The sequence below is a fragment of the Megalops cyprinoides genome, chromosome 4 (assembly GCF_013368585.1).
Source record: "Megalops cyprinoides isolate fMegCyp1 chromosome 4, fMegCyp1.pri, whole genome shotgun sequence".
Classification (NCBI taxonomy): domain Eukaryota; kingdom Metazoa; phylum Chordata; class Actinopteri; order Elopiformes; family Megalopidae; genus Megalops; species Megalops cyprinoides.
The window spans coordinates 12,368,442-12,395,481 of record NC_050586.1 but is presented as its reverse complement, the minus strand read 5'-3'; the positions used below and the strand labels follow the sequence as shown (position 1 = coordinate 12,395,481).

The window sequence follows — 27,040 nt, the reverse complement described above, 5'->3', positions numbered from 1 at the left end:
ATCATTTCGCATGAATCACGAGCCATGAGTTGACACCTCCTTCTTCGCCTTCTTTGTTTTAAGAAGAATACCATATATTCACCCGCTGAAAGGGATTATGGTTGATACTTTAACATGCACAGCTAGTGGTTTTAAAAAATTTATGACTATGATACAAGCGCAGGCGTATCTGTCCAGGCCGTGACTTATATAGCAGATGAAGAAAAAATTCTGGAAACTGCCATTACTCACACCTCAGGAGAGAGTTATGTAGCGCTATGAAAATGCCATAGAAGACCGAAGGTTAGGCTTTATCAAACTCCAGCCCTCCAAGCTGTTACATTATAGGATTTTCAGTCTTGGGGAGAATTGATCGCACCTCTGCAATCAGCAAGCCAGCAGCCTAGTCACAAATTGCGCTGGCCAGGGTCACACTTCAGCCAGAACCGAACAGCATCTGAGATTTATTTACTGAGGAGTGTGCGTCCTTCCCACCGTGGAAAAGTAAAGACCTCATTTTGTTCACCCGGATGAAAGGCTCCCCTTTGTTTGACGACAGACCTTCTAATGTTGCAAACATTCACAAAAACGAATGGAGGTTTAAAATCAAACACAAAGGTTAACTCCTGCGTGTTACTAGCAGTCACGCCTTGGTGATTTGCAACATCATCCTTTTTACCTTTATTTTTATCTGGGCCATCAATCCATGCAGAAATGTCAGCCACGGCACATTTTAATGATGCAAATGTGCTAATGCTGATGTCATGTCGACATAATTTGCATATTGCAGCAGAAAATTTATGAATAATATCCCCTAAATGAAAATAGATGGAGACTTGGCAAACATAACCTAATAGTGCTTATTTTCTAGCGCTAATTACTCATTACTTATTTCAAATTATGCTGCAGAAAACAGCATTTCAAATTAAATGGCAGGGAAGTCATAATTCCAATAAGCAGCAAGAGCATCATTCCTACTTTCCAGGTACATTTTGTACTTGTTATTCATGTAGTTTTGCCATGCTTGGTTAAACATGTTCATTGACTTCTCATTGAGGTACCTTGGCCAGTCAGTAGGTGTTAAAAGCAAGAGCATGCAATTATAAACTCTACACCACCACAAACTCAACCATCTGAAAAACTGTGTGAAATATTTGATTACCCATCCAAACAAACAGAGGTATATGTGACTGAGTTAAGAATGCAAGGTCAAGAACAATCTATATACTGTAAGAAACACACTACGCCAATAGTACTGTATGTGGGGCAAATGTGAAGTTGAACAGGGAGGTGGATGGGTGAAAGAGAGGTATGGAAGGACTCTCCTACAGAGATGCACTGAACTCACAGACTCATGTGTGCCAGGGAGACTAGTTGGCATGGAAACCATTCTCCCTCAGCTTGCAGGCAGTGAGTGGCAGTGCTGCCTGAGCCCACCTGCTCTGTGTTAATTACCCAGCATTGTCCACAGATGTACCATATTGTGGACCACTGCTGGTTCACCTGCTAGCATCAGCTCTATGCTACAGACCCCTATTCCGATGCTCTGTTAAATTTCTATCGCCATTCACACCAGGTCAAACATATAATTTGAAAATCAAGTGTATTGTTGTGGTGTCCCGGAGTGGGGATTTTTTTCCTAATTATTTTAGAAATGCACACATGGACTTCTACCCCTTTACAAGGTAATTAACTTTGAATGATTGGAATATTATTCTTGACTACTGGGACTAACAGTTGATTCATTTCCTCGTTTTTTGATGCCATTCGCAAACTGCAGCTGAAATCAATCAAGATTCCCATTGAAAGTAACCATTAAGACTTCTGGGCCTCCCACACCCTTTGATTGAAATGAACCAATCATTTCATCTGCTGGTAACACAGCTGAGTATTCACAAGTCCATGCAATTTTATTCACTTCAAGCTTCATGTGCAGTTGGCTACGAACAGCTGGTTAGTTGTTGTGCTGATATTCCCAACTGTACATGAACAAACTGAACTGAAAACTGCTTATTACTTTCTGCATCATCAGTACAACGTATGTAGTAGCCTGCAGGTCATGAATTAAAAATTAACATATTGTGCTTGGGTAAATGAAACTATATTAAAGATAGAGTGCCATTTTACTTGTCTTTGAAAAATCTAGAGGCTCTTCATTTGTAAATGGCATATAAAAATAATTTCAAGAGAGATAATCTAATTAAGCTGAAATTAAAGTTTCAATTACAGTAGTCTTGTGTGGATTTCCCCAGAGATGCATACCATATCCCTATTTAAGCTTTGATATATACAAAGGCGGTGGTGAAGCATTATTACATTTTGTGTCAAAAATATCTTGAGGAACCGTTTCACTCTTTGTCCATCGTCCATGTGACCCGCCCTACTCTGACATCTGGTAATATTTTTAATAGCCTGTCCGGGAAACATGCTTGTTAATGACAATACTGTACAAGTCCACTCTACATTGTTGAATCAGAACCAAACAAAACAAGCAACCCCCTCAACTTCACACAAATCCAAATGAAGCAAAACAACACACACATCTAACAAAACAAAGAAAATAGCGAGTCTGTGTAGCCCGCTTCACCATCTCAACCTTCAGAAGACAACTGCTGAGAATTTGCTGACGTGAGCCCCTTGAGAACCCCAGGGACCTACATGAACTGCAATTATGTAACATCTGAGTCCTGTCTGATATACTGTTATTTCTGCTGACTGCCTTCTGATGTGCCTCCAAGGAAAGAACTGGAGAAGGGGAGGAAACAGAATTACAGGACGCTCGGGGAGCTTTCCAATAAATCCGCTCGCAAGTAATTAACCAAAGGTGCAGCCCAGTTGGCCAAATGCGAGATATTGAGGCAGAGCCACGGGGCAAGCCATATTGGCGCGGCTCTCGCGGTGCACCTCATCAAAAGCCCTATGGCTGTGTCACAGGTACCCAACCGGATCAGGTTGCACTGACCCTCTGCCTGCCTGCGTAACAGAATGACACCCATGGCCTTGCCGGGGGGGGGGTCCAAGGGATTGGATTTGGGCTGATAGGGCCATCCGGCAAGCTTGCTGTCACCCCCCCTGGCTCTTCTCCCCCACAACATCAGGGGGATGGTGACGTGTGAGCTTTTGCCGAATGCGCAGACAGGAGAGAGGAGGCAGGTAGGGGAGGGAGAGATGGAGGCTGCGTGCTAATAACACCTAATGGAGATGGTAGGAAGTGTGGGCATGGCATGTGGGGCTCGGAAAGGCACCCCCTCCGCGCATCTGTTGGAAAAGGTCTGAACAAATGCAACTAAAAATGGTGTGTGACACAGATGTCATTTGGGGCAAATGGCCAATTATCATTTGGTGAAATAATTTCTTGTCTCATCTACAATGAATTGCATGTATACAGTGGTATGTTGTCTATGGCAGAGGAATTCAGTCTCTGATGGTGAGAGAGAGTTATTTGCATGTTGGGCCTAAGTCATTTCATAATAATATTGTCAGCTTAATCATTGTTTTACCAAAATGCCATAAATTATCGCTGTCTAACCTCTTTCTTTATTTGTCTTATCAGCACTCTTTGTAAATCACAGAGCATAATTTGTTGGTCCAATTCAATGAGCCAAGGAATTATTTGCATTTTGAATGGAAGTGCAGCGATCCTTGTCAAACTCATTACCACACCATCTTCTCTGCCTTTGTGTTACAGGTTGGCATCTCTCTCAGTTCGATAACAGCCAACTCAACAGCTGGCATTTGCATGGAATTTCGAATCTGAAACAATTATATATTTTTTTTCTGGCTTCCATTAGTTCAGAAGTTCAATGTTGATTTTTATATAAAGTGCCATTATACTTTTCTTCTGAACATTGAGAGAAGATGAAAATAAATGCAAAACAGATTACACATGATGTGGGTTTGAGAACAGAACAGTGTGAAAGGCAGAGGCAGAAAGCACATGGGTGGGTGACTTTAAAAAAAGCACAACAGGAATTATGAAAAATAAATTACAGATTTGTATCTGAGGGTCATCTTTTCTAGCCTGGGTAAGAGATCATTTGAAGGAAGTAGGATACCAAATAAGCCTTATGATTCCAGACCAATACCAATGCCTTGAAGATTCAGAAAGTGTTGCATGCAAATGGGACTCTTTTTAGGAATAAACAGTATAAAGTAAAACAGATGACATCAAACTGAAGCAAAACAGTACTCTAAAATGTGAAAACCAGAGACAGTTCATCTGTACATGAGCATATGGGAAATAAACAATAAACCCCACTTGAATAATAAATTATAACAAAGCATTCTCTCCTTCAACAAACAACTCAAACGCCACAAAGCAGCAGTGTTACAAAGCGACGGTTTAAACACAGCTGGTAATTCTCTTCACTCTTACTTTGAGACTTTTGACAATCTGTACTATTTACCCCTAAAGCACACAGATGGACCTTAAGCATTTTTTTGTTTCAGCACTTAAAGAAATATAATCCATAGTCATCAAACTCTCATTGGGATTGTGTAACACCACCTTCATGACACTTGGATGATTGCTCCCTGCTGCCGAATGAACCATTAAGAGCTAGTGATGCAGATTAAAAACAAACAAAAGAGAAATGCCTGAACACAAAAACAATTAACACCATTGGGTTACTTATTTTCTCACCGTTAATTAGACTAGAAAATTCATATCATATCATTAATAAATTAACTCAAGGTTACAGCATGCTCCATTGACCTTGGAATACGGTACGTATTTCAACCAATTTTCTCAATCTGGCAACCTTGGTCTCCTCAATATTTCCACATTTACTGATATTTACTCATGTGCATGTATATATATATATATATATATATATATATATATATATATATATATATATATATATATATATATATATATATATATATATATATATATATATATGTACACACACAGACACACACATTTGTGCACAGTGCGCAGATGGGTCAGTCAATGTTAACACCTTGATGTAACAAATTTTCAGGAAACATATCTCACAGTCATCAACACAGGTGATACCACTGCACTGCAAGGTTAGCCCTAGTCTGCTAAATTCACAGTAAGCTTATGTCCACTCCCACCATTGCAGAACACTCGAAATACTGGAATGAAAAGGCACAGTCGCTGTAGTCTCTTCTTTTCCAGCACTTGTTCACTGCTGTCCTAGCGACTATGAGACAATAAGCGGGAACCCAAATTGTCTGCTCCTTTTCACCACTTCTGATTAGTTTGTCTGTACTGGACTGCCGCATCTGTCTGCCCAAACTGTCATTTCTCAGCAGGGGAGCAAGTCTTTCTTCTTTCACACAGGATTTAAAGGGGAAGAATGAGGTCTGTCAGAAAAAGAGTTGTCCATGCATAAGGTAGGGAGACAGACCGAAGGTGCAGTGCATTTCACCTGAGTAAGACTGACATTCGTCATGCATATAACTAGGTTACTCTCACCACCTATGCCACTCAGCCTCCGACACACATACAGAACAACCATACAGTATTTTGACAGATTGTCAAACCCACAGAGACAGACACAATCTTATGATGAATGTGGGTCCCTGCTTGGTGGGGTGGTGTACTCAAGCAGGAAAACAAAATTGAACAAAGATTCATCTGGATAAGGGTAAGCACAACAGAATAAGGTTTTATTGACAAAGAGCATGTAGGAGAGCCAGTCACAACCAATGAGGGAAGTGGTGGCTGTTGAAGGCAGATGCGTGCATTTGCGTCTTTAGAACTAATGATGTTAAATCTGCCTATCAAATAACTCATGCCAACCTATATTTTAGTCCCCCAATTCCCAATTCTACTTAGCATCCCAGGAATTCTTAGCTCGCTTTGGCTTGTAGGTGATCAGGCTACCTAGTCCACGACGTAGGATACCATACTGGCACATTTAATATAACTCGCTGCCATTTAGGCGGCCCATTTAGGGACTGCAGACTCGTCAGAATAGTGCAATACTTAAAACTGGCTGAGCATAAGTATCAATAGGTTTCGAGTGGTATGGCAAGAACTTATGGAAAAACCTCAAATCCTGCTACGTGCGTCGTTAGAAATGGTCAGATGAGAAATCACAGTCAAAGGAACACACAGAACAGACCAGAAGAACACACACTTCCCTCAACCAACCACAAATACTTTTATCTACAGCTACATGGTACCACTGTCTGATTTGCCCCTTGTTTGTCTTCCTTGAAGTTTTCCATCCTTTGGTGATGGCTGGATGGGTTTTCCTTCTACTTTCAGTGGTCACTCTTTTGGCTGTTATTCTTCACAACCTCAGTTGTCTTTGTAGAGCTAGGGCCCTGCTCGCAAATGTTTTGATAAGCTTTGAGCTGACAGCTGAAAATCTGGAGCTCAGCCTCCTGGCATAACTGTGGTACCGGCACCAGTAGATGCCCCAGTAGCCTCCCCTCGTGGTGCAACCTTGTAGTGCAACCTCGTGGTCTCGCTCAGGCAGCGTCACATGATCTTATGACCCACACCTCCATTCAAGTGACAGGACATAGAAACAGAAATGAAACAAATGAGATGATAAAATGTGCTGGGATGCAGTTACTGTATTTTACTTGGGTTTTTTTCTGATGGGAACTCTGTTTATTTCCTCTTTGTTGTGACTCCTATTGATCTGTTTATTTTTGGCCTGTTCTGAGGATGTGTCTGGAATGATCGATGGTGCATGTCCCAAAACAGCAGTTAAGGACACAATGACTTGCTAAATACACAATCAAATCATGAGGGAAGCAAAAAACTGTGATGAATAATTATTGACCATTTGTGCAGGGTTAGATAACAGGATGGGGGGGGGGTGGGGGGGTTGGGGGCACCACTGAAGAGGACCAAGTTCTGGTGCAGCCAAAGGACACATTCTGAGACATATCCTGATCTTCACTCTGATGTCTCTCCTCCTCACTGTTCTTGTATGCAACAATAGCAAAATAGACAGAGAAAAAAGAAAAGGGCTTTTTGTGCTCAGGGTAACCTGAATTATCTGGTTAGAGAAAAGAAAGGGCTTTTTGATTACTTCTGATAAGTCTTATATTACCTCCCTCCCAGTACAATGCACTTGATGCCCTCTCACAATTTGTTTTTATCTTTGCCTTCAGTCTCCTACTTGAAGTGCATTCTTTATTTAAGTGCATTTAAGTGTATTCTTTAGAAAAATTTAACATATGCCCTTGAAGACATTATTATACATATCCAAGGGTAATAGTATTATATTACTATTACGTTATATTTGGCAGAAAAAATATATAACCTATTAAAATGTATATGGGTCATTGTATGTGTCTCAGTTAGTTACATCCCTACAAACTGTAGACATTTCGTTTTCACTTACAAACACAAATACTTCCTATATTAAGGACAGACCAATTTAAGATGGATAAAAGATGAAATTGAACTAACATTCCATATATTTTACATGCGGACAGAGGAAACATAAGTCTGTAGAAATTTGGAACGTCCAAAAATGTTCAACAAGAATAAAACTGCCTGTTTTTAAACGAGTCACATACTTGTTTTATATTAACGTATAGCTGTCTCAAACAGTAAGACTGCCCTCTTTGGGTAAGAAGGGATATGAACACATTTTGGATTTCATCTCTTTGCAAACAAATGTCAGATACGTCTGTGTCCTCAGGCAATGTAATAATAATAATAATAATAATAATAATAATAATAATAAGATGATGATGATGATGATCTGAGTGGATACAGAGTAGCCTGCATCATATTGTTTTCAAGATGATCTTGCTAATGTCATGTCTACGTTAGCTAGGTTTCAGAGACATGTAAATGTGGCCATGTAGCAGTCTCTCTACCTCACTCATAGACCTGATACTAAGCATAAGCAAAATGAGTGGAAGGCTACTTCTTCTATGTTGAATGAGAATTGTAAAGTTCGCTGTGTAACGTTATGAAAAGGTCATGTCTTCTTCTATTTGAAAATGCAGTATATATGCTTACAATGGCTTTGGGTGTGTGCTTACAATTTAGCACTGTTTTCCAGCTGTTTTCCAACAATGATAATACTGCTAATAACAACAACAACAACATGGAAGAATGTCTGTTAGAGAGTGTTTACTTGGAGGAAAACTTGTTTAACTTCTTAAGACTAACTAAATTCACTCAAGTTTAATTTATTCCTCATCGCAAAGGATAGTGGTAAACTCTAAACTCTTACGTCTTCTTTTAGCCAGGTCAAAAAGCAATACGTGCGTATTCGATTAGACGTCATCATCCTGGTTTCACTTCGGTCCTGTTGCGGTAGCAGGAGTGAAAAAAATACCGTTCATGTGATGAACCAATTTTTTTTACGTCAAATGCTTGCGACTTGAGTATCAAGGTTTAGCATCCGCCGTTCATCGTCGGGACCACTGAGCGCAGCGTTTTAGGACTCGCCGTGTGGAAAGATTCCGTGTGGAAGATGGCATCGAGATTACTTTTCAGATCGGCTGTTCGTGCTGCAGCTGTTTACCGGGCATCCCCGGTTACAGCTCTCACGCGGGGAATGTCGGCGGGGGGTAAGTTAGACAGCAAGATAGCCAGAGATAATGAGTACGGAATGGAAGACAGCTCAGTGTCGGTCTTCTTTGGTTCCTTGCCAAGCACAGGAAAGCTAGCCTGCTATCTAGCAACAGCTAATTGTAGCCAACTTGCCAATTTTCGAGTCAAAGAGATGGAACTCTTTACCTGCTACTGCAAATGGGAATTAATATTGAATGGATGGAGTATGACGTGATGTTTCCCACGGAGAAACAACCAAGCGCCGTTGCTAGCTAGCTTTAGCGTAGCTAGCGGAAGTTGATTGCTGCTAACGACGCTTAATTAGCTGGCAAACTAGATGTCAACAGTCAGAGTGGTTATGACTTCTAGGGAAACAGCAAGTCAGCGCCGTCGCCAGGAGAGATGGACTTGGTTATCGTGTTGGTGCGTTACTAGCTAACATAACTGAGTAATTTCGTGGGAAATGGAACCGGGAAATTGGCATGAAAATTGGTTTGTTGCTCCTGTCCGTGACTGTGCAGGATATCTGCATTTGTAATGTCGATGTTTGAAGTTGGACAACAGTTTTGTTTTTTTTTTTTTTTTAATTATTTTTAGATTTCTACAATGTTTGGATGATGGCATCTAGGCTGACAAAAAGATGTAGATCTGTGTAGTTATGTATGCAATTACATCTACATTTATTGGATCCTTGGACCAGCTCAGTGATTCTCCCACAATGTGCCATTCATGTGTCTGGGGATCTACTCTTGACGAACAAGAAACCCTTAAATGATAGGCAGAACTTACTGCCTGTCTGAAGGTAACATGGCTAAGGCTTCCTACATGTTTTGCATAAGGACAGCAACATGGGATTGCAGGGAGTCAACTCCGAACAAAAAATCAAATTAAGGTCAAAATCAGTCCCAGTTTGCACAGAGTGACTTGGCTAACTAGCTACATTCTTTGGCACAGAAACACAGCTCGCCGAGTATAGATGTTGCTAGCTAGATAGCCCAGTTTATTGAAAATATTTGTTTGGCAGCAAGTGTTTTTTTTTTCCAATAATTTAAAGGAATTCCAACTGACGAGGAACAAGCCACTGGCATGGAGAAGCTTGTAATGCATGCCTTGAAACAGGGTTCTGTAAGTATCCGTCTTGTGTGTGCACTTCACAATTTTTATCCTCAGTCAAATGGTTCTTAGCTACTGTAGCTCGTTTTTGTGGGGTTGTTTCATGGGTCACTGCTGTCTAATAATAATAGACTCTGACTGGTCTTTGGACTGTTTACAGAGGTAGCCAGCTATTGCTTATGTATGGGTAGTTACTATGGTTACCAATTTTAGATTTAAATTTGATGATATGTATCAGCTCGAATTTTAGATTAAACCTAGATATGGGTATACATAGATGCTTGTAGGAAGAATGCCACCTGGAAAAAGGAGGCCTCCAGGGATAGTGTTTTTATCATTCACAAATGCTGGTTGAATTTTTTTTTTGCAGTGCCCTAAAATGTCTTTTTGTTTCAGGACCCATACAGCATGCACAAACCTAAGGAGTACGCTGGGTCCAAACAAGATCCACACCTGGTGCCCTCTGTCACCAACAAGAGGATAGTGGGCTGTATCTGTAAGTCTGTTCATCAAAAGCTTTTTCTCTCTAACACAAAGCACATAAGGGCTTCCTGTTTGTTCTTGACCATGTCATCATACAGATCATGAAAGCATACTTAATGTTGCACACGAAACTTAAGCCAGATCTCTTGAGAGCTACACTGACTTGGCTGGCAAGTAGATCGGTCTTCTCAGACTTGTATCAAATTGTCAGAACGTGTGATGTGTGATGACATTATGGCAAGTTGCACTAATTGGGTGGCGTTTAGTTTCTTCAGGGTAGCAGTGTCCTGCATGTGTCTGACCTTCTTCTTTCTTGCCAGGTGAGGAGGACAACACATCGGTGGTGTGGTTCTGGCTGCATGAGGGGGAACCCCAGAGATGCCCATCATGCGGGGCCCATTACAGACTCGTCCCCCATCAGCTGCCCCACTGAGCCCCTCTTGGAGAAAATTATCTTAAACTAGTTACCCCTTGCCTGATTCCAAAAAACACTCCATAAAATGCAAGGCTTAAAATGATAACCTCATGGTTTGGGACACAATACTTCTGGCAATTCCAGTTCTTTGTGTATTTAAAGTTTTATGTACTGTGGTACAGTTTGGTCCAAATCCTCTTAATTAAAGTGTATGGCGCTGTAAATCATGTAAAGTGTCTTGATTTTGTCTCACGGTGGTAAGTACCTGATGCTTTGCCTGCCTGCCACGGGTGGCATCAGTTTTGAATCCATCCTTTGGTAAAAGCCATGAATACTTTCGGGATATTACATTGCATTCGTGGCTTAGAGTAGATACAATGCAAAGTAATTCGTAAAAAATAAGTTTCTGCCAAAATAATGCACCTACATTGGCTGTCAAAGTAATTTCTTGCCTATGCATAAACTGTATAATCTATGCAGTAAATCACTAGTTTAGCATCCTGTGGAAGCCCTTCAGTTTTAATAAGGGGTTTCTGCCTAGCTGTGTTGTTGTGTAAGGTCTGGAGGTATTCATGGCATACCATGTGGTGTTAACACCAGAGCTCTTGTAAGTTCCCCTTCTTCTAAACATAAACCTTCGTTAGAGTCAGTTTGCATTCAGAGCTTCTTAGTGGCAGTAAAGTCAGGTGACTGCAGATGAATTTCCAACCTCAGACCATGCCTTTAAACACTGCCACAGTAACAAGTACTGTTATCCTGTGTCTCCAAAATTGACTGCACTTATCTCAGGAAATAATTCGCATATTTTGTGCAGTTCGGGTCGAAATGTTTAGCCCAGTACTGTAGGTAAGGATTTTTATATGTAGGGAGCCAATCTGACTGCCACTGTATTGATGTATCTTACACAACACATCACATTACAGTTAAGATTGAAATCTTCAAGTAGTATGGTTTGGATTTTCAAAGATAACTTGTTGATGTGTTACTCTACCCACATATATCTATAATGTACAGTAATAGATTCATGCTGTAATAAATTGTGTAATTTATCATGAACAAAGACACTGGAAGGGCAGTTTTAAGATGCAAAGGAAGAAGTTATGTTCATGAAATTAATGACGGTGGAATCTGAACAATGTTGACGTTAATTGTGCTGTTAAATCTGTTTGCATAATTTACATTAATGTGCTGTCATATTTATTGTGGCCACAGAGGGGAGCCTTCTCTAAGTATTTACCAGTAAGAGTATTCCTGTCTCTGCACATTAGAGTTAAAAATAGATGAACAGAATGAGAAACTAGCCAGGAATTTCCATAGTAAACACACACTTAATTGAGCCTCAGTGGGAACAATAACCTTCTGAAAACTGTAACAAAATATGTTGTTTTTTCACATCAACAATGGAATTTTCACACACTTTTGAGACAACTGAAACGATTATATGTAAACACTGCAACTCGTATAAGTAGCAGAAAAATCATGAAACCATCTTGGCTTTTCGGTGAAGATGTGGTTTGTTTCCTGCAATAATCCAACAGGAAATAATCTTGCAAGTATTCTCATGTGTGGGTGTTGTGCCAGTACAAGCTGTTGTGCAAAATTGAAAACCATCACACATTACTTCAGAATTGCATGCAAATTGATGCAATTGGAACTACTGGTTCAGCATTCATTGACAAATAAATGAGCAGTAAAAAAGTTAAAACACCACTTATTTCAGCTCTTAAAAGGACACGTTATTGTTTCCTCTTAGATAATAATATGGAAAAGGTTGTTTTCAGTAAGCTGTATAGTTCAGGATGGCAATTCAAAAGTTGTTGCTAACAGCATGCAGTACTTTATTAGCTCAATACTGTTATAGGTGGTTAGCCTGTACAGCCTGTTTATTTGCTATAAATATATATTTAAAATAATTAAAATATTTTTAAAAAAGCTGACCTTGATATAATGTCAAAGGAGAGATCAGAAGTGTGTGGAAAAAGGAGCTTGAGTTAAGATTTGTGTAGATTACGTAGTGTAATGTGTTAGACTGAGATAAACTGACCAACTTTTATGAGTTCATACCGTTTTTTGCACTCCAAATGGAACCTGAAAATGGAGTGTTTTTAAAGCAATTTTGCTCTACTTTGGATCTTTGGATCTCATCAACATAGACTTATTGACCTCCTCTTGTTGCCAGGCTGCAAAACAACAGCCCTGTTCACTGCCTTATAGGGAGCAGGGCACAACAAAACACTTTGACTTATCCCATATGACACTTCATTGTTAGAAAAAGAAAGAGGAAAGAGGAAGATTGTGCTAGGTGAAGAGAAATACCAGTTTTATTGCTGTGCTGCAACCCCAGCTGTCAATTTTAGTTCAGTATTTATGTGATCAAAAATAGGCAGTCTGTTCAGTTCTGGTGTATTGCTGAGATCTGGCTATTTTGATCCTCACAAGAGTCTGTACACTGAAAGCAGACCTGTAAGGCCAGTCATACAGAGGAGACTGAGAAGACAGTTGCCCTTCTGTGTAGACCAAAGTGGCGCTGAACTATTCCCATGCTCTGGAGGACATTCACATAGAAGGCCTTTCCAGCAAAGAAAAAAAAAAATCTTTTGGGTCCCCAAGTTCAAATCCATATAATACTGTACACCATGTCAATGTCATTCACATTTCCGCACCAACTTTTAGATTTCGGATGCAAGTTATGGCTTGGGAGGCCTGGGGGGGTCACAACTTAGTGTTGGGATAGTGTGGATTCAGGCCTGTGATGGCATATGCAGCCTGAGGGTGCCAGAGTGGAATCTGATAAGGACGGGGGCGGGGGAATGACTCATACGGGACGGAGTAAGGAGTTCCTGAGGTGACATGGCGGTACACGGGGCTGGGCTGGGTCAGGTGGGCGGGAAAGAGGAGCGGAGGCAAGGAGAGGCCTTTCAGCTGGTGGCTTGAGACCGGCCTCGTCCTCTCGTAGGCAGGGAGGAAGTAGGATATCGGAAAGCTGGCATGAGGGTACAGAGAATGCTGGGTGGGAAGTGGCTTGGGCAAACCTAACTTGGACCTCTCTTTGCTTTCTCCGTGATGCAGAGGGGGAACCATTTGCAGTTTTTTCCCATATGTGGATGTGTCCTCAGGAGCTGGCCGCTTCAGGCTCTGGTGAACTTTGTGGCCCTGCTGATAGGAGACTGGCCGCAAGTGCTCCCCAGATTTGGGCAGCACCTTGGTGAAGCTGGACATGGGAGGGACCCAGCAAGCTTTGGGTCCCATGTCGGCTGAGGAGGAAGACGACGGCTGGTGAGTTTTAACAGAAGCGTGTCGGTTCTCCCCTCTGCAGCCTGGGCTCCACTCTGGCGTTTGCACTTTGACCCCAGCGGGGTCCGTTGGGAACAGGTTGACCTGTCGGATGTCCCTGTGGTGGCGGAGGTGACCGGCAGAGTCCTTGATAGCAGGATAACAGCTCACTGGCTTGCAAACTCCGTTGCTGTAGGAGACGGAGAAATTGCCAAGGTAAGTAGGGGGAACCGGCTTGTCAAGGCCTGGGGCGGGGGCACAGTCTTCCGTAAGTGCCAGACAGTCATCGGAGGAGACTGAGCAGGGAGAGGGGCTCCGGGAGGAGGAGGAGGAGTGGGGGACAGGTGACCCCTCTGAGGACTCGCGGGTTCTGCTGGAACGGGACAGCCCAGGGGACTGGGCACAGTGAATGACAGAAGGCCTTCCTCTACTATCCCGGTCTGGGCTGGGGCAGGCCTGGGAGAGGCTGAGACTGGCCTGGGCCATACGCTTCTTCTTCTCCAGTGGGGAGATGACCTCCCCACCTGAGGACTGGACGCTGGACAAAAGTTTCTTGACTGGCTGGGTCACTGCACAGTTGGAGGCAGTCTGGTCCTTCGCTGAGGTCACCTCGCCGTTCGGTCCGCAACAATCTGCCTGTGAGCTCTCGGCCAAGATAGCACAGTGGCTGCCCTCCCCTGGCTTTTCCTGGGTCTGTTGGCAAGATCAAACAGTAGCACTCAGAATAACTGGTAGTACTGCAACTTTAAACACGACGTAGAAAGTGTTCCTGCTATCAGGACCGTGGGATGCTGTGGACCAGAGAGAATGGAAAGGGTCGTACCTCAGCATGTACCTCGCCTTCCCCCTCCTGATGGCTCTTCTTCTTCTTTCCCTCGGCTTTGCTGCCTTTGCCCTCTGGGCTCTTCTTGTACTGTTTACGGGGCTTGGCAGGGGGCAGGGGTTTGTCCTCCTCTCCTCTCAGCTGTCTCTCAAAGGGCAGTACAAGCCTATTGTACACAGCAAACAGTCAGAAGAAGGAGAGAGGGAGGGTGGAGGAATGACTAGGCAGGAACGGGATGGGAGAGGTGTCCTCACCTCTCATAATGTCTGCGGGTACAGGTGGCAGCGCTGGTACTGCCCGGGCTGCCACCCAGCTCGTCATAAACGTTCTTCCACAGCCGCCGCGCTGTCACCTAGGGCAGGAGACACTTCTGTTAAGCTATGCAAGCAGACATACAGGCGAATGTTCGCCTTCAGTAATCCAAGTACATACACACTCACAAGGTACAGAACATAAAAGTTACTAAAAGAACATAGTTAAGAAAGAAAGTAAAGTGGGAGCCCTGCCAAGAGACCCCCATCATCTCCCCCAGTCCACCAGCCAAGCTGTTCCCAACAGACACAGATATTAACGCACCGCCACCTCATATATCTGCACGGTCAGCTAATCGCCCTTTACACAACTGCACCCCATTACTCTTCCTGCTGGTGACACAGCCCACATCTGCTCTCCAGTGCTGGGCTTATGACTCCAAAACTGCTGGTCTGCTGTCCAGAGTTTCAACCTGCAGGTTCTCCTGGGCATCCTCTGTGCCCACACTGTACTTTACAACCAAACTACGGGAATGCGTACACACGCCGAAGGCATTTCAGAGAGCCATCTGGGTAAAACAAGCTCCTTCTATTTTAGTGTATATATTGAGTAATATGTAGACATTCAATACATCCTTAAATATTTATTGCTGTGAAACTTCAACAAACCCAGTATGTGCAGTAGGATGAAGTAAAAGTTACAATAAATGTGGACACATACACGGACGTAGACAGCACTTCTAGCACTGAAACTGCTTCACGCATTTCTTCGAGGTGCTGCGAAACCAGTTTCTATGACCTCTGAGCCACCCGAGCAGACAGACCTCAACCTAAATCCTCAGAACACAGGCCGTTAGAGCAGAGCGGAGTGGAAATTTGACACAGAGGCAGAGAACAAAGCCAAAAGGCCCAGCTTCATTTTTTTCAGCCAGGGGTGGACGCTGCTGTCACTGTTGTGGTGCAAGAGCAACGGTCACCGTCTTCCTGTGCGCGCCCATGCCAGCATTTCCACTGACGAGAGACCGAGCGGCAGACTCTCCTTCGCTGTCACGCTTTTTCCGTCCGCCGTGCCTTCCCCGAGGCGTGAACCGAACGAACGAGAAGGAAGGTCACACCTTCTGTAGTCGGTTCAAACCTGAGTCGCACATGGGTGAGGCGCTTCTTCACCTAAACCTATCATCACCTACACAGGTCACAGTGCTACGTGGTTTGTTTTCCATTCAAGTTTGCCAGTATATTTAGAAACTTTCTTCCATTCCAGCAACACCTCTAAGCACCTTCCTTCCAATGAACACTACTTAGTCACACTCTACAATGGACTAGTCATGCACTGCAATGACAAGGTTTTATTTCTTTTCCATAACATAGATTTTTGTTGCAATTATTATTATTATTACTATTATTCATTTGCCTGGCAGACACCATTATCTAGGACAACTTTTTTGTGTCGTTTTTCACTACCCATAACCCATTTAAACAGCTAGATTTATTACTCAGGCAATTTTAGGCGAAGCACAATGCTGAAGCCGCTTTGCCCCTCTAGGGAGCAAAACACACAGTTCTCATGTTCGGAGTCCAGAGCACTAACTACACCACATACTCCCTTATAAATACATTTATGTATGGAGCTTGATGAACATCTCATTCCCAGTGTTGAATGCCCAGCGCTTGCTGATTACAGCAAATACAATAGCAAAGGGGAATCACGTGCAGTAGAATTTTTGGGGAAAAGCACCAGTATATTTGTAGAGGTTAGAGGTGGTCAAAGGAATGAGAATGCTAATTTCATCTTTATTCACTGATAGAATAATACGTCATTGGGACTGTAAAATGGACACTTACAGAATCATATCCGCCCAGCTTCTCCACAGCTTTGTAGATTCTCCAGAGGTTAACTGCAGAGAGAGGACAGAACCAGTGTCACAATGTCGTCCATTTTGTCCAAGCACATTCAAGTGCATGTTGGTTTTTGAGTTCAAAATTCACCTATTAACACTTTTTAATAAAATATATGATTGGTTGGGTAACTGTAGTTGTTAGCTTGAGAAGCTCAGAATTCAGATGCAGAAGGATTCGGCGAATTCAACCTGTGGACACGTGCTGAGAAACACAATGAGTAATAAACAGTTGGGTAGAATATCATTCCTTAGACTCACTCTGCTTGAAGCCTAGGTGTGGTATCCTCTCGATGGGTGTGCCCCTGTCCTTCATGAAGGTATACAGACTGGCTACAAAGCTCTTCTCTTCTGCCTCCGATTGGCTGGCCCTACTGCCATCCTCTCCGCCATCACTGGGGTGGGAACTCTCCATCTCACAGGTTTGCTGCACCGTAGGGAGAAGGTAGGTATCACTTATTCCGTGTACTGACTACATACCTCAACCTCAGTCTCCAAGACAAAGTGATATTGCTGACCGAATGAATGCAGGAGCAGACTATCTAGTCTTAGTATAGAATATCTTTGTAGGTATATCCTCAATGCATTTTCACCTCATTCCTCTCCAGACAATACAGCGAGTTGGAACAAGATATTACTTCTGAATAACAACACACCATTTATCAATTTTTCGTCAACAGTTTTTTTTTTTTATTAAGCGGTTGCTGTGCCAATCACACAAAAGGAATTTCCACACAAATGGGTGATGAAAGCATATATCATCATATCTTTAACAGTCCTTATAACAGTCCTAGAAACATCCGGATTATGTGAAACACAGACGTGGCACACTGATTCTCACGGTTGACCTAAAGTTAGTTACATTGTGGGCATAGTGTGTTTTTTAGTTTCCTATTGTGACTGCAGTGTGTACTGTATAGTGCGTCAGCTTCCCTGCTGGCAGATTTTATTGCTCACAGGGTGAATTCCAATTCGGAGCAGAAATATTGACAGAAAATATGGCCTAATGTAACTCAGAGCAACCATGATGGCTGCTGAAATTTGTCATCGAAACCTCAATTTCAGTTTCACATCCAGACTAAGTAGGAAAAAAAATAAACCCTCAGTTCACACCAAATCATTTTAACGCACACACACCCTTCTTTCTTCCGGGCAATTAAGACTCAGAACAAAAGATTCAAAGCACACCAGAACAGTAGCTTTCGCCGCTACTTTCTATAAGTAACCATGCATCCTGTATGAAGGGAAACCAACAAGCAAATGAGGTTTCGGAACAGGATTGATTATCGGCCTGCTATTCAGCGTGATGTGTCATGCACTGACAAACAAGAGAAATCCTCACACAGTTGCCTCTTAAAATATTGATCAAGCTGTGAAAATGAAATAACCCATGATAAGTTTAGAAATAATTGTTGTCTACATGACCCTGGTACTAATCTAATCAAACGAGTTAATTTACCATATTGAATTGCGTATTTGTCATATTTATGGAATAGTATCTGTATGAATGAATCTGTGTAAGTCTATATTTCTCCTGGGTTTGAAAAATGCTGAAGTTGAAATAATCTGATTGATCTTTTTCCTGGTCATACTGCTCAAATAATGGTCTTTATAAATATAATACAATTTATAAATATAAATGGTCTTTATAGTGTATAATATATCAGTATATCAGTGCTTATGGCGACCAACATCCCCCAAAATGTCATGTCATGTCATATCTTCTTAACCTACCAAAAACCTGTGTTTCCTCTACTGCCGTATATCACTTCTGAAAGTACAAAAGTTAGCAAAAACGGAATTTAAATTTTGCTGATGTGACATAATTTTATGTCCTCTGGGTTGTTGGTATGCTTGTGTGCTGCATAATTCAAATGAATTTCTTTATTTATTATTTGAAGCACTGTACAGAGTTTATTCATCCCTGGTGAATAGTGAATTTCTGTTAATTGTGAATTCCAGTGTATTTCTGCTTTAACACATATGGATTTAATCCTTAAGTGTTTCGATCTTTTCCCCTCAAACATTTTAATATCATTCTCATGAAAACACTGGACAGATTGATACACATCTGTTCACTTGGCCTAACTCACGCTGTATTGTTATCCGTATCAGAGCCCGGAAACATCATCGGTCAGCCTCTCGTCAACACGCAAAAGCCAACAGCTTTGAGTAGTTTTTTTAGTATTTAATTCTGCTGAACTTCATGGGTATTGTGTGAAAACGGCCATGTAAGCAAAAACAATGGTGAGAGAGTGCCATGAGGCACATGGGCGCACAATGAGGCACCGCAAAACAGAGAAATGAAACAGTGCAGGAGAACAGAACAAAGCAGCAGTCTTCTCAGTGTAGATGGCAGATTGTGAACGAAACACTTGTATAAGCGCATATTAAACATAATCAGCGTGGCTGTAACTAATGATTTCATCCCAGAGAGACAACAGGGTTACAGTATACTGGCGGGGAATCAGGAAACATTTTGCCCTTGTGTATGCGTAAACAACACGCAGGTCTAGACAAAAACTCGCATACACAAATTCATGCAATAAATGAACACGTCTGTTGTCAGCTGTTGCAGTGGTTTGTTGTTGTCATGGGCATGCTTTGGTACCTCTCTATGGAGGTACGTGCTGGTCTCCACAACCCCTGTGTCGTGCATGTTTTTCCGTCTATGCATAAGAGCGGCATTCTCTCCGCTGTGTCTGACTGCAAGCGTGTGTGAATATGTCTGTCGCTCCCGTGTCAAGGCTCAGTGCACACATAAGTCAGACACAGTTTCACACTGAATGGTGTTCCTCTCCGTGGCTGTGGTTCCGAGAAGCGGGCCCCTGCGCTGAATCATAGCGAAGCTGCCAGCCCAGATCCGGGATAGCCCTGACTGAGTCACAGCTGCGCACAGCTGCACTGCTGCCTCCGTCCCCTGCCCCACAACCCCATCTGCATTCTCCTGCTCCGTCGCCAGCTGCCAAATTTGCCCACACCGTCCGCACTTGCTTCCTGCCTCCTCTCTCCACCTGCCTCTCTCTCTTTCTCTTTCCGTGTCCCTCACTATCTGTGTGTGTGTGTGTGTGTGTGTGCGAGTGCGTGTGTGTGCATGTGTGCCTAAGAGCCTAAAGATTCAACCCTCAGGCAGTGCAGCGGAACCTTCTGCAGAGCCTGGGTCTATCTGAGGTTATCGCCCGGTCCCCTCACCACCCGCGGGGGAGCCGGCTCGGCCTCTCTTGGTCCCGGATTGAGTCACGGCAAACACAGCAGCCCGGTCTGAGAGAGCCAAGGTCACATGGCATCGAGCAAGTGGAGTGAACAAAACACACTGAACCGTTGGTAGGCTGGGTTACTTTCACCAGAAATGGATTTCGATGAAAATATCACCCGCCTAAAATGATGTTTTCAGAATTATGTAGGCAGCATGAAAAAGGATATGCACTGCAGAGATGAGATAGGAGGATAGGAACGCAGCCAAAGAGTTTTTTTCCTGTGTAGACAATCTAAATAACAAATTTTTTCATACCTTCCACATCACCAGTTGTTTTTGCTGGATTAAAAAAATTATAATTATGGTGTCCTCTCTACACCACCAATACTACCACTGTGTGACTCACAAATCATTGGCCAGGTTGATCCAATTTCTATGGTGTTACTTGGCGATTTCTGACCTACTATTGTAGGAATCAGTCAGCCTTGTAAACCAACCCAATTGTTTGGGAGATGCAGTTCCTATAATCCTCTCCATTTCTCTTCATTAATTTTGGTGTAAACAAGACACAGGAATTTAATTATTGTCCATAAAACAAAGATGTGTTTCTGCTGTTTTGTTCATATCATATTTAGTTAAAGTCCCTGTAAACAAAGCCCTTTTGGCAGTCTCTGTATGTATAAATTAAAACTTTGTGTTGCTTATAATTATTATTATTTGGTGGATAAAAATAGGACACCTTTCTTTTAATCACCTTTGCTGTTTACCCATCTTTCAGCACGGGCAATCTCTTGGTAAAAGTACAAAAAAGAAATCTGACTTTAGCTCGCAACTGAAGCAGTCTTTGAGTGCCCAGTACTCCAACATCTGAGGCGAGCAATGTCAAATAGAGGAAGCTGAGGAGACAAATGACTTGGTCGGTGCGTGGGGGGGTCTTGCCGTGACAGATACAATTCTGAGAACGAGAACAGGCAACACTGCGAGCTGATTTCAACAGTGTGACCAAAAATAAAACCCTGACTAACCAACGCGTCTCATTTCTTCAGTGGTCTCAGACGCTGCTGATCAGCGGAAACAGAGATACAGTTAACCAGTATTGCGACACCAGCGGTGACCTCACAGCAGCACTTCTAGACAATTGGACGTGTTGGGCAATCAGTCATGAATATCAAGATACATCTTACAAGAAGGCATTACCTTCGTAAAAACACAAAAAACCACCTGCCACTAAAAACAGTGTACAAGCACTGGGGAGTTTCTCAGCGGGCATTCATGTGATTAGCTGGAATGACAGCTGCTGACTGCATGTTTCAGATACTGCACATGTGTATTTTCAAAACTACATGCTCTCAGAAAATATCAGTGGCCTTGAGCTGCAAAAGGTATATATATATTCTTTACAATAAGAGTGCCACAGACCCATAATAATATATCAGTTGAAGACTGCTATAAGGAAAATGAAATGGTTGTAAGCATAAATATGTATACACATGCAGTACAGAAATATCTGTTGTCTCTTCAGACCAAATCAGGAAAAAGAAACACTGCCATACGTGATGTTGGTTTGTGATGTCAGAGTGTAAACCTCTTTTCCCGAACCACGCTCTTGTGTATCTGAATTCTGTTGTGAAACACTGTCAGTAAACATCCTATCTAAATTTCCACCACAGTCAAATTTCGGAAAAGTGCGTGGGAGCTGTTGATGTCAACATGTCGATAAGGCGGTCTCAATATGAATGCTAGTGGCGTGCTGGGTTGATGCTATCGCCTGGCCAGCTCTCACCACAGAAACCACCAGGCTTTCATCTCACAACCTGGTCTTGGAAATTTGATGCATCTTTTTTTCACGACTCTGCCTTTTTTTTCAGCTTCAGTTACCAGAAGTATGTGAGGACTGGAACTCCAACAGTTTCTATTTGGGTGAATGGTGTTAACAGAGAGACCGTTTACGCAGTCTCTCACAGCGCAGCTATGAGAGGCCTCCTACAACTTTCACATCAAAGAATTACGCTGGTATTTCCTCTATTAGTCATTCTAATAATAAAACCGAGACTGACGATTCTATAAGTATGGTAATATTACCTAGCACCTCGCAACATATGTTTGTTGATTTATTAAAGAGTATAAGTACAGGAAGAAGAACAGTTCCTGCATGAAAAAAAACTAACCAAGTATTTAACAGTCTAGTAATCTCTGCATTTTCTCTCTTTTTACTGTTGTAATGGAAGATGTGCATAGGAATAGAGGAGCATTTCAGCATTTATGTTTTTAAAAGTGTAACTCTAACCTATTTTATAGGATCAAACTGAGACAGCATCTCATTAAAGAGCACAATATTTTTATCTTATACCTTTCAGAATAAAATAAAATATCAAATTTTCTGTGTGTTTCTTTAATGCTTAAAAATATTTTATTAATACAGTAACCATCCTCTATGAACTCAAATGAGAATCAGTTGAAAACATGGGCATTGCGTTCAGACAAGCACAATAAATGCAGCAAATGTCAAAAAATAGCTTGAATCAATATAACAAACCACTCAAAAAGGACAACAGTTTGCATCAAATGTCAAAATACTAAAGCACTGTCACTTACTTACTAATTCATGCTATCATTTCATTTCAAGATGAAACACTGCATTATATCCATTATTTCTGATGTAAGAACAATTTTTGTGATTTTACTGAATTGCTCCCTCTTCCACAATTTGATGAGTCACATAAATTTCCTGCATACACACACACGTGTACATGCACATATTGTCATACACATACATACATACATACTTACAAGTGCAAACATACACACATACAATCACTGCAAACCCATGTGCAGTATCATCTCCAAAAACCACAGTTCACCTGCAACAATTCATTCATAATATCCACAACTATTCCATTCTGCTTTCATACCAAAATTGCACAGCTCACATATTTTTGGGGTGGGCCTGTAGTGGACTCCTATGATGGTAGAAATAACCATGGCAATTGCCCGTAAGGAAATAAGGGAGGAAGTGTGGAAAAGTGACAGCAAATTTGAGGTGTACATAAACTCCTGTCTGGGAAACCCCTAGCTTTCAGCAGAAATAAGGTAAGATGACAATCAAATGATTACAGCAAATCCCAACCTAAAATGAAGAACTGAGAGTCCTGGTACTTGAAAACAAGAATCACAAAAGACAATGCGATGATTGCTAACATGGTTACTGGAATCGTCATTTGTGCGGATGCATCATAAACCATTCACCATTTTGGTTTCCATTCAAGCAAGTGTGGCTGACCGTACCCCGAAATGACTCAAGATGCCCTGCACTGGAAGCCTGTTGGCTAATCAGACATTAGGGGGTGTGCGTCTGGTCTTACCTGGTTCAGGGGCACTTCACCGTCCACCGCACTGGCAACTTCACTGTCCTCCCACTGATCCGGCTTCTTCCTTTGGACACTTTTGGGCTGTGATACTAAAGAGAGGATGCAATAACAAGCATATTACTTTGGGTAGATACCCACGCCTCTTCCAGGAACTGACAAACTAAATGAACACTCAGTCTACTGCAGAGTAGTCTCTTGAATCCCCAGCGCTTGTACTAACATGTTATGCTGTCAGTTAACATGTAACATAAATACATCACGTTAATGATGGCAGAAACATTCGTAGCAGTACCAAGTATGGTGTACCCAGGTAGCAATGAGTTTAATCTAATATGTGATAGTCACTCTCACCATTGCTTATTTTCAGGTCCATGTTGTGCACTCACATATTCTGCCCCTGTACTGCCGAAGCCTATGAAGAAACCTCGACGGCTTGTTTTACTGTACGTATGCATGTAAGACAAAACTTCAGTGTAAGTCCTCCTACGCTGTTCACATGGACCTTCCCACAGCGTATCAGCTCTTTTCTGATGAGGACAATAAGCTGTTTACTGCTGTCAGTTCCCATAAATGGATGGTTCCTGCCCGAACAATACATGAAGGGGTTATTTCTGCTATTTGCCTTTCTTGAATTTTATGCATGTTGATGGAATACAAAAGCGAGCCTCTTTCATATGATTACACCACGCTTCTGACAACACCCAAGAGCTGCAGGAAATTCTAAGAAATACCGTATGACGCCACACCTCCTATAAAAGATACAATTCTAATATAAAACCACATGGTTACAACAGCACTTCCTGACTGAGAGCCAAACCACAGTTACGTGAAGCCATTTTCAGAAATGAGCAATAAAAGGATTACAGTAAATTAGGCATGAGGACGCAGGCCACTGGAAACAGAAATTGCTTTATCTTGAGAATCTGTAACAAGTCTTGAGTGTGAATGTGCACTGCCAAACAAACAGAAATGTTTATTGAGTGCTCTAAGCACATATTAGAATACTGCTTGGTGTCATCATGCTGCTAGGTCTTACTGCTCTTGACGTGTCCCTTAAAACACAGCATGTGATAAATGTGTGAACTTCAGACTTCCCTTTAATATAAACTGGCCCTCTGTGCCTGTGTTCCTGTGCGCACAATAATACCAGCTTCTGTAGCTTCATGTCAAAAGCATGCTGACACACTTTTATTTGAATTGGTACCACTATCTTTACAGCAAGTGATACATATGGAATCACGACTCTCTGATGGTTCCTCTCTAACAACTGAAATCATCCACTGTTTGTTTGCCAGACTGCTTGTTTACAAACATGCCACCATGGAAACCGCATCTGCCTTGACTGACAGCTGCCCCATATCACCCGCTCCCAAAACAGAGCGTTTCCTCTTATTGCCCCCACTGTCATACAAGCCTCACCATGAACAATGAGGTCACTTGACTATGAACCCAAACTACTCCACTTTCGAGATCAACCATTTCCTGTGCTGCGGCCGGGCCTTTTTCTTCACAACTTCTCTATAATATCCAAAGCAACTTACCCTTGATCCACTGAGGTGGCATTAATTAATTACTAATTTATTCCCAAGGTGAGAACATGTCAGCATCCTTTTTGTGGGGTAGGTCGCAATTTCTTTCACCTTAGACTTACATTCAGCGGCATATGTAAACTGATTGAATTTGCCTTGTGGAATTGTTACAACCTAGAGATACTCAGAATTTCTGTCAATAAGCACCCATATCATAAACATCATTTATATCTGTCCCTATACGTGATGCACAATTAACTGCAAGTTGTACTATTCAGTTTTACCTTAACCGTTTTTAAGCACCTCTGTCCGCTGCACATAAATGAATGTAATGGCCAAGCAGTGCGTGTACGCACTGAGAGCAAACATTGGGACTACACAGTCTGTTATAATCTTTCGATATCTTTTGACAAGGCACCTCTTTAAACATCTCTCATGTTCAGATTTTACATGCTTAATAATAATAATAGCAACAACAATAATTACAGTGGATTTGCACTGAAAGAATGTTATCGAGGCTTCCTGACACTTAATAGTAACTATAATTAGCTGTACTGACATTGTGGTTTGAGTCTTCCTTCTTCGCAAGGTTTGCTTTCGTGACAATTGCCTTATCTATTTTGTAGGTTCGAGACAGCTGTCATGGTGTTACACGCGTCTAAACTGCGAACTGCGAGCAAATGTGTTGAAAATGTTCTTAACAAGGAATCTAACCGAACACAATGTACTCGGCCGCTGTCAGCGCTTCCTCTACGTTCCGCGTGAGAACAGCAATTCCACCGCAATATTACTTCTGATGAACCTGGTTTTTCTTTCTTTGAAAATTTTTAACGACTATTGTTCAGTAGCACTACCACCATGTGCGTTGCCGATTATCAAACTTCATCAAAATTCAAACTATAGGAAAAAACATTTTGTTATTCACACTTAGACACCAACTCGAAACTGTAGTTTTGTTACATCTACTTTTGTCTTGAAACGCAATGAACAATAACATCATCAAATATAAGTTTTACCTTTGTGCTGTAAAAATGCTGCACGGTGATAAATATTAAATCCTTTCCTCAACAAACAAAAACTTTCGTCAAAGACCTAATCGTTGACAAGGGAAGTTCGAATATCCTTCGGTGTTCTTGAAATCGTGGAGAAAAAAACCCTTTGTGTCGGTGTTTATCCTCAATTTTAAATAGGTACAGGCTATTTCTAGATAAATGACCATATTCAGCAAAACATCAAACAGCAGTTGTGAGAACAGAAAAACAAACGAAGGATATTGCCCAATGCACGGTATGTGCTAATACAAAACAGTAAAATAACAGCATGACTCATAATCTGTTCCAGTAATATACTATTTTACGTTCAATACACAGTCTGTTTAATGTTAAGTCTTAATTACTAAGGAAAAAGAACTCACCCATAGTAAGAAAAACTCTCAAAACCTTAAATGTCGCTCTTTTTGCGTATTCTTATCTTACTGCTTCCATAACTTCAGAACCCGCGTTTACTCCATTCGAGCGTCTGTTACCAATGGTGCGGTGTGTCATTTTCGAAATCATATGGCTCAGACAAAATACAGTTGCCACTGAGTTTATCATTGGACGACAGGCTTGCAAAAAATCCTGCCCCTTAGCGGCAGTGTACCATGGGAGTTTGAGTTCATTCTGTATGAGGCGTTGCAGCGGTAGATTCGGAATCGTCATCTTTAAGGTGACCGTACGTCCTCTTTTTCCCGCACATGTCCTCTTTTTGGGACCTAAGATGCGTCCCCGAAAGAGGACATGTCCGGGAAAAAGAGGACGTGTGGTCACCCTATGACTTCTTAGTTCATGAGAATTAAGTACGGCTCGGTAACATATAAAAGACGCAATACTAAATCCTCACATCAATTTCAAGATCCAATCCCTTAAGATTAAACTACTGCACTGACCAAACTGCACTGACCATCCTATTATTTCAGCATAGGCCTAGGTGTGTAATTTTATGACCCAGCCTGGAATTGCTTAAGCAAATGCACAGCTATATAAATGAGTAACCTTTAAAAGTGTGAGCTATGTAAATACCTCTGCATAAGCACATATTCTAGGCATATAATTCACCGAACATTGCATAGACATCTCAAGACCAAAGGGCACAGATTTTGGGATGTTCATCATTATTCATAAATTCTTCATGCCATTACCACCCCAAAATATATGTGAATCAGAATTTC

General features: G+C 41.9%; 2 protein-coding genes across 3 annotated transcripts; one reads left to right on the top strand and one right to left on the bottom strand.

The window, feature by feature from the left end:
• Positions 1–8,309: 8,309 nt before the first annotated feature.
• LOC118776803 (cytochrome c oxidase subunit 5B, mitochondrial) lies at positions 8,310–10,710 on the top strand. The gene is made up of 4 exons (XM_036527374.1): positions 8,310–8,502; positions 9,540–9,610; positions 9,995–10,094; positions 10,402–10,710. Exons 1-4 carry the CDS (start codon positions 8,406–8,408, stop codon positions 10,512–10,514), a joined length of 381 nt encoding a protein of 126 aa, XP_036383267.1. The 5' UTR covers positions 8,310–8,405; the 3' UTR covers positions 10,515–10,710.
• Positions 10,711–12,475: 1,765 nt separating this feature from the next.
• arid5a (AT rich interactive domain 5A (MRF1-like)) lies at positions 12,476–26,361 on the bottom strand. Of its 2 annotated transcripts, none has more exons than XM_036527203.1 (7): positions 26,246–26,361; positions 23,297–23,391; positions 17,000–17,165; positions 16,686–16,738; positions 14,847–14,944; positions 14,593–14,758; positions 12,476–14,462 (listed from the first exon to the last, which is right to left on the bottom strand). In XM_036527203.1, exons 1-7 carry the CDS (start codon positions 26,247–26,249, stop codon positions 13,209–13,211), a joined length of 1,836 nt encoding a protein of 611 aa, XP_036383096.1. In that variant the 5' UTR covers positions 26,250–26,361; the 3' UTR covers positions 12,476–13,208. The 2 variants fall into 2 exon arrangements, with proteins under 2 accessions (XP_036383096.1, XP_036383097.1); XM_036527204.1 differs by lacking the exon at positions 26,246–26,361 and adding an exon at positions 25,848–25,909.
• Positions 26,362–27,040: the final 679 nt, after the last annotated feature.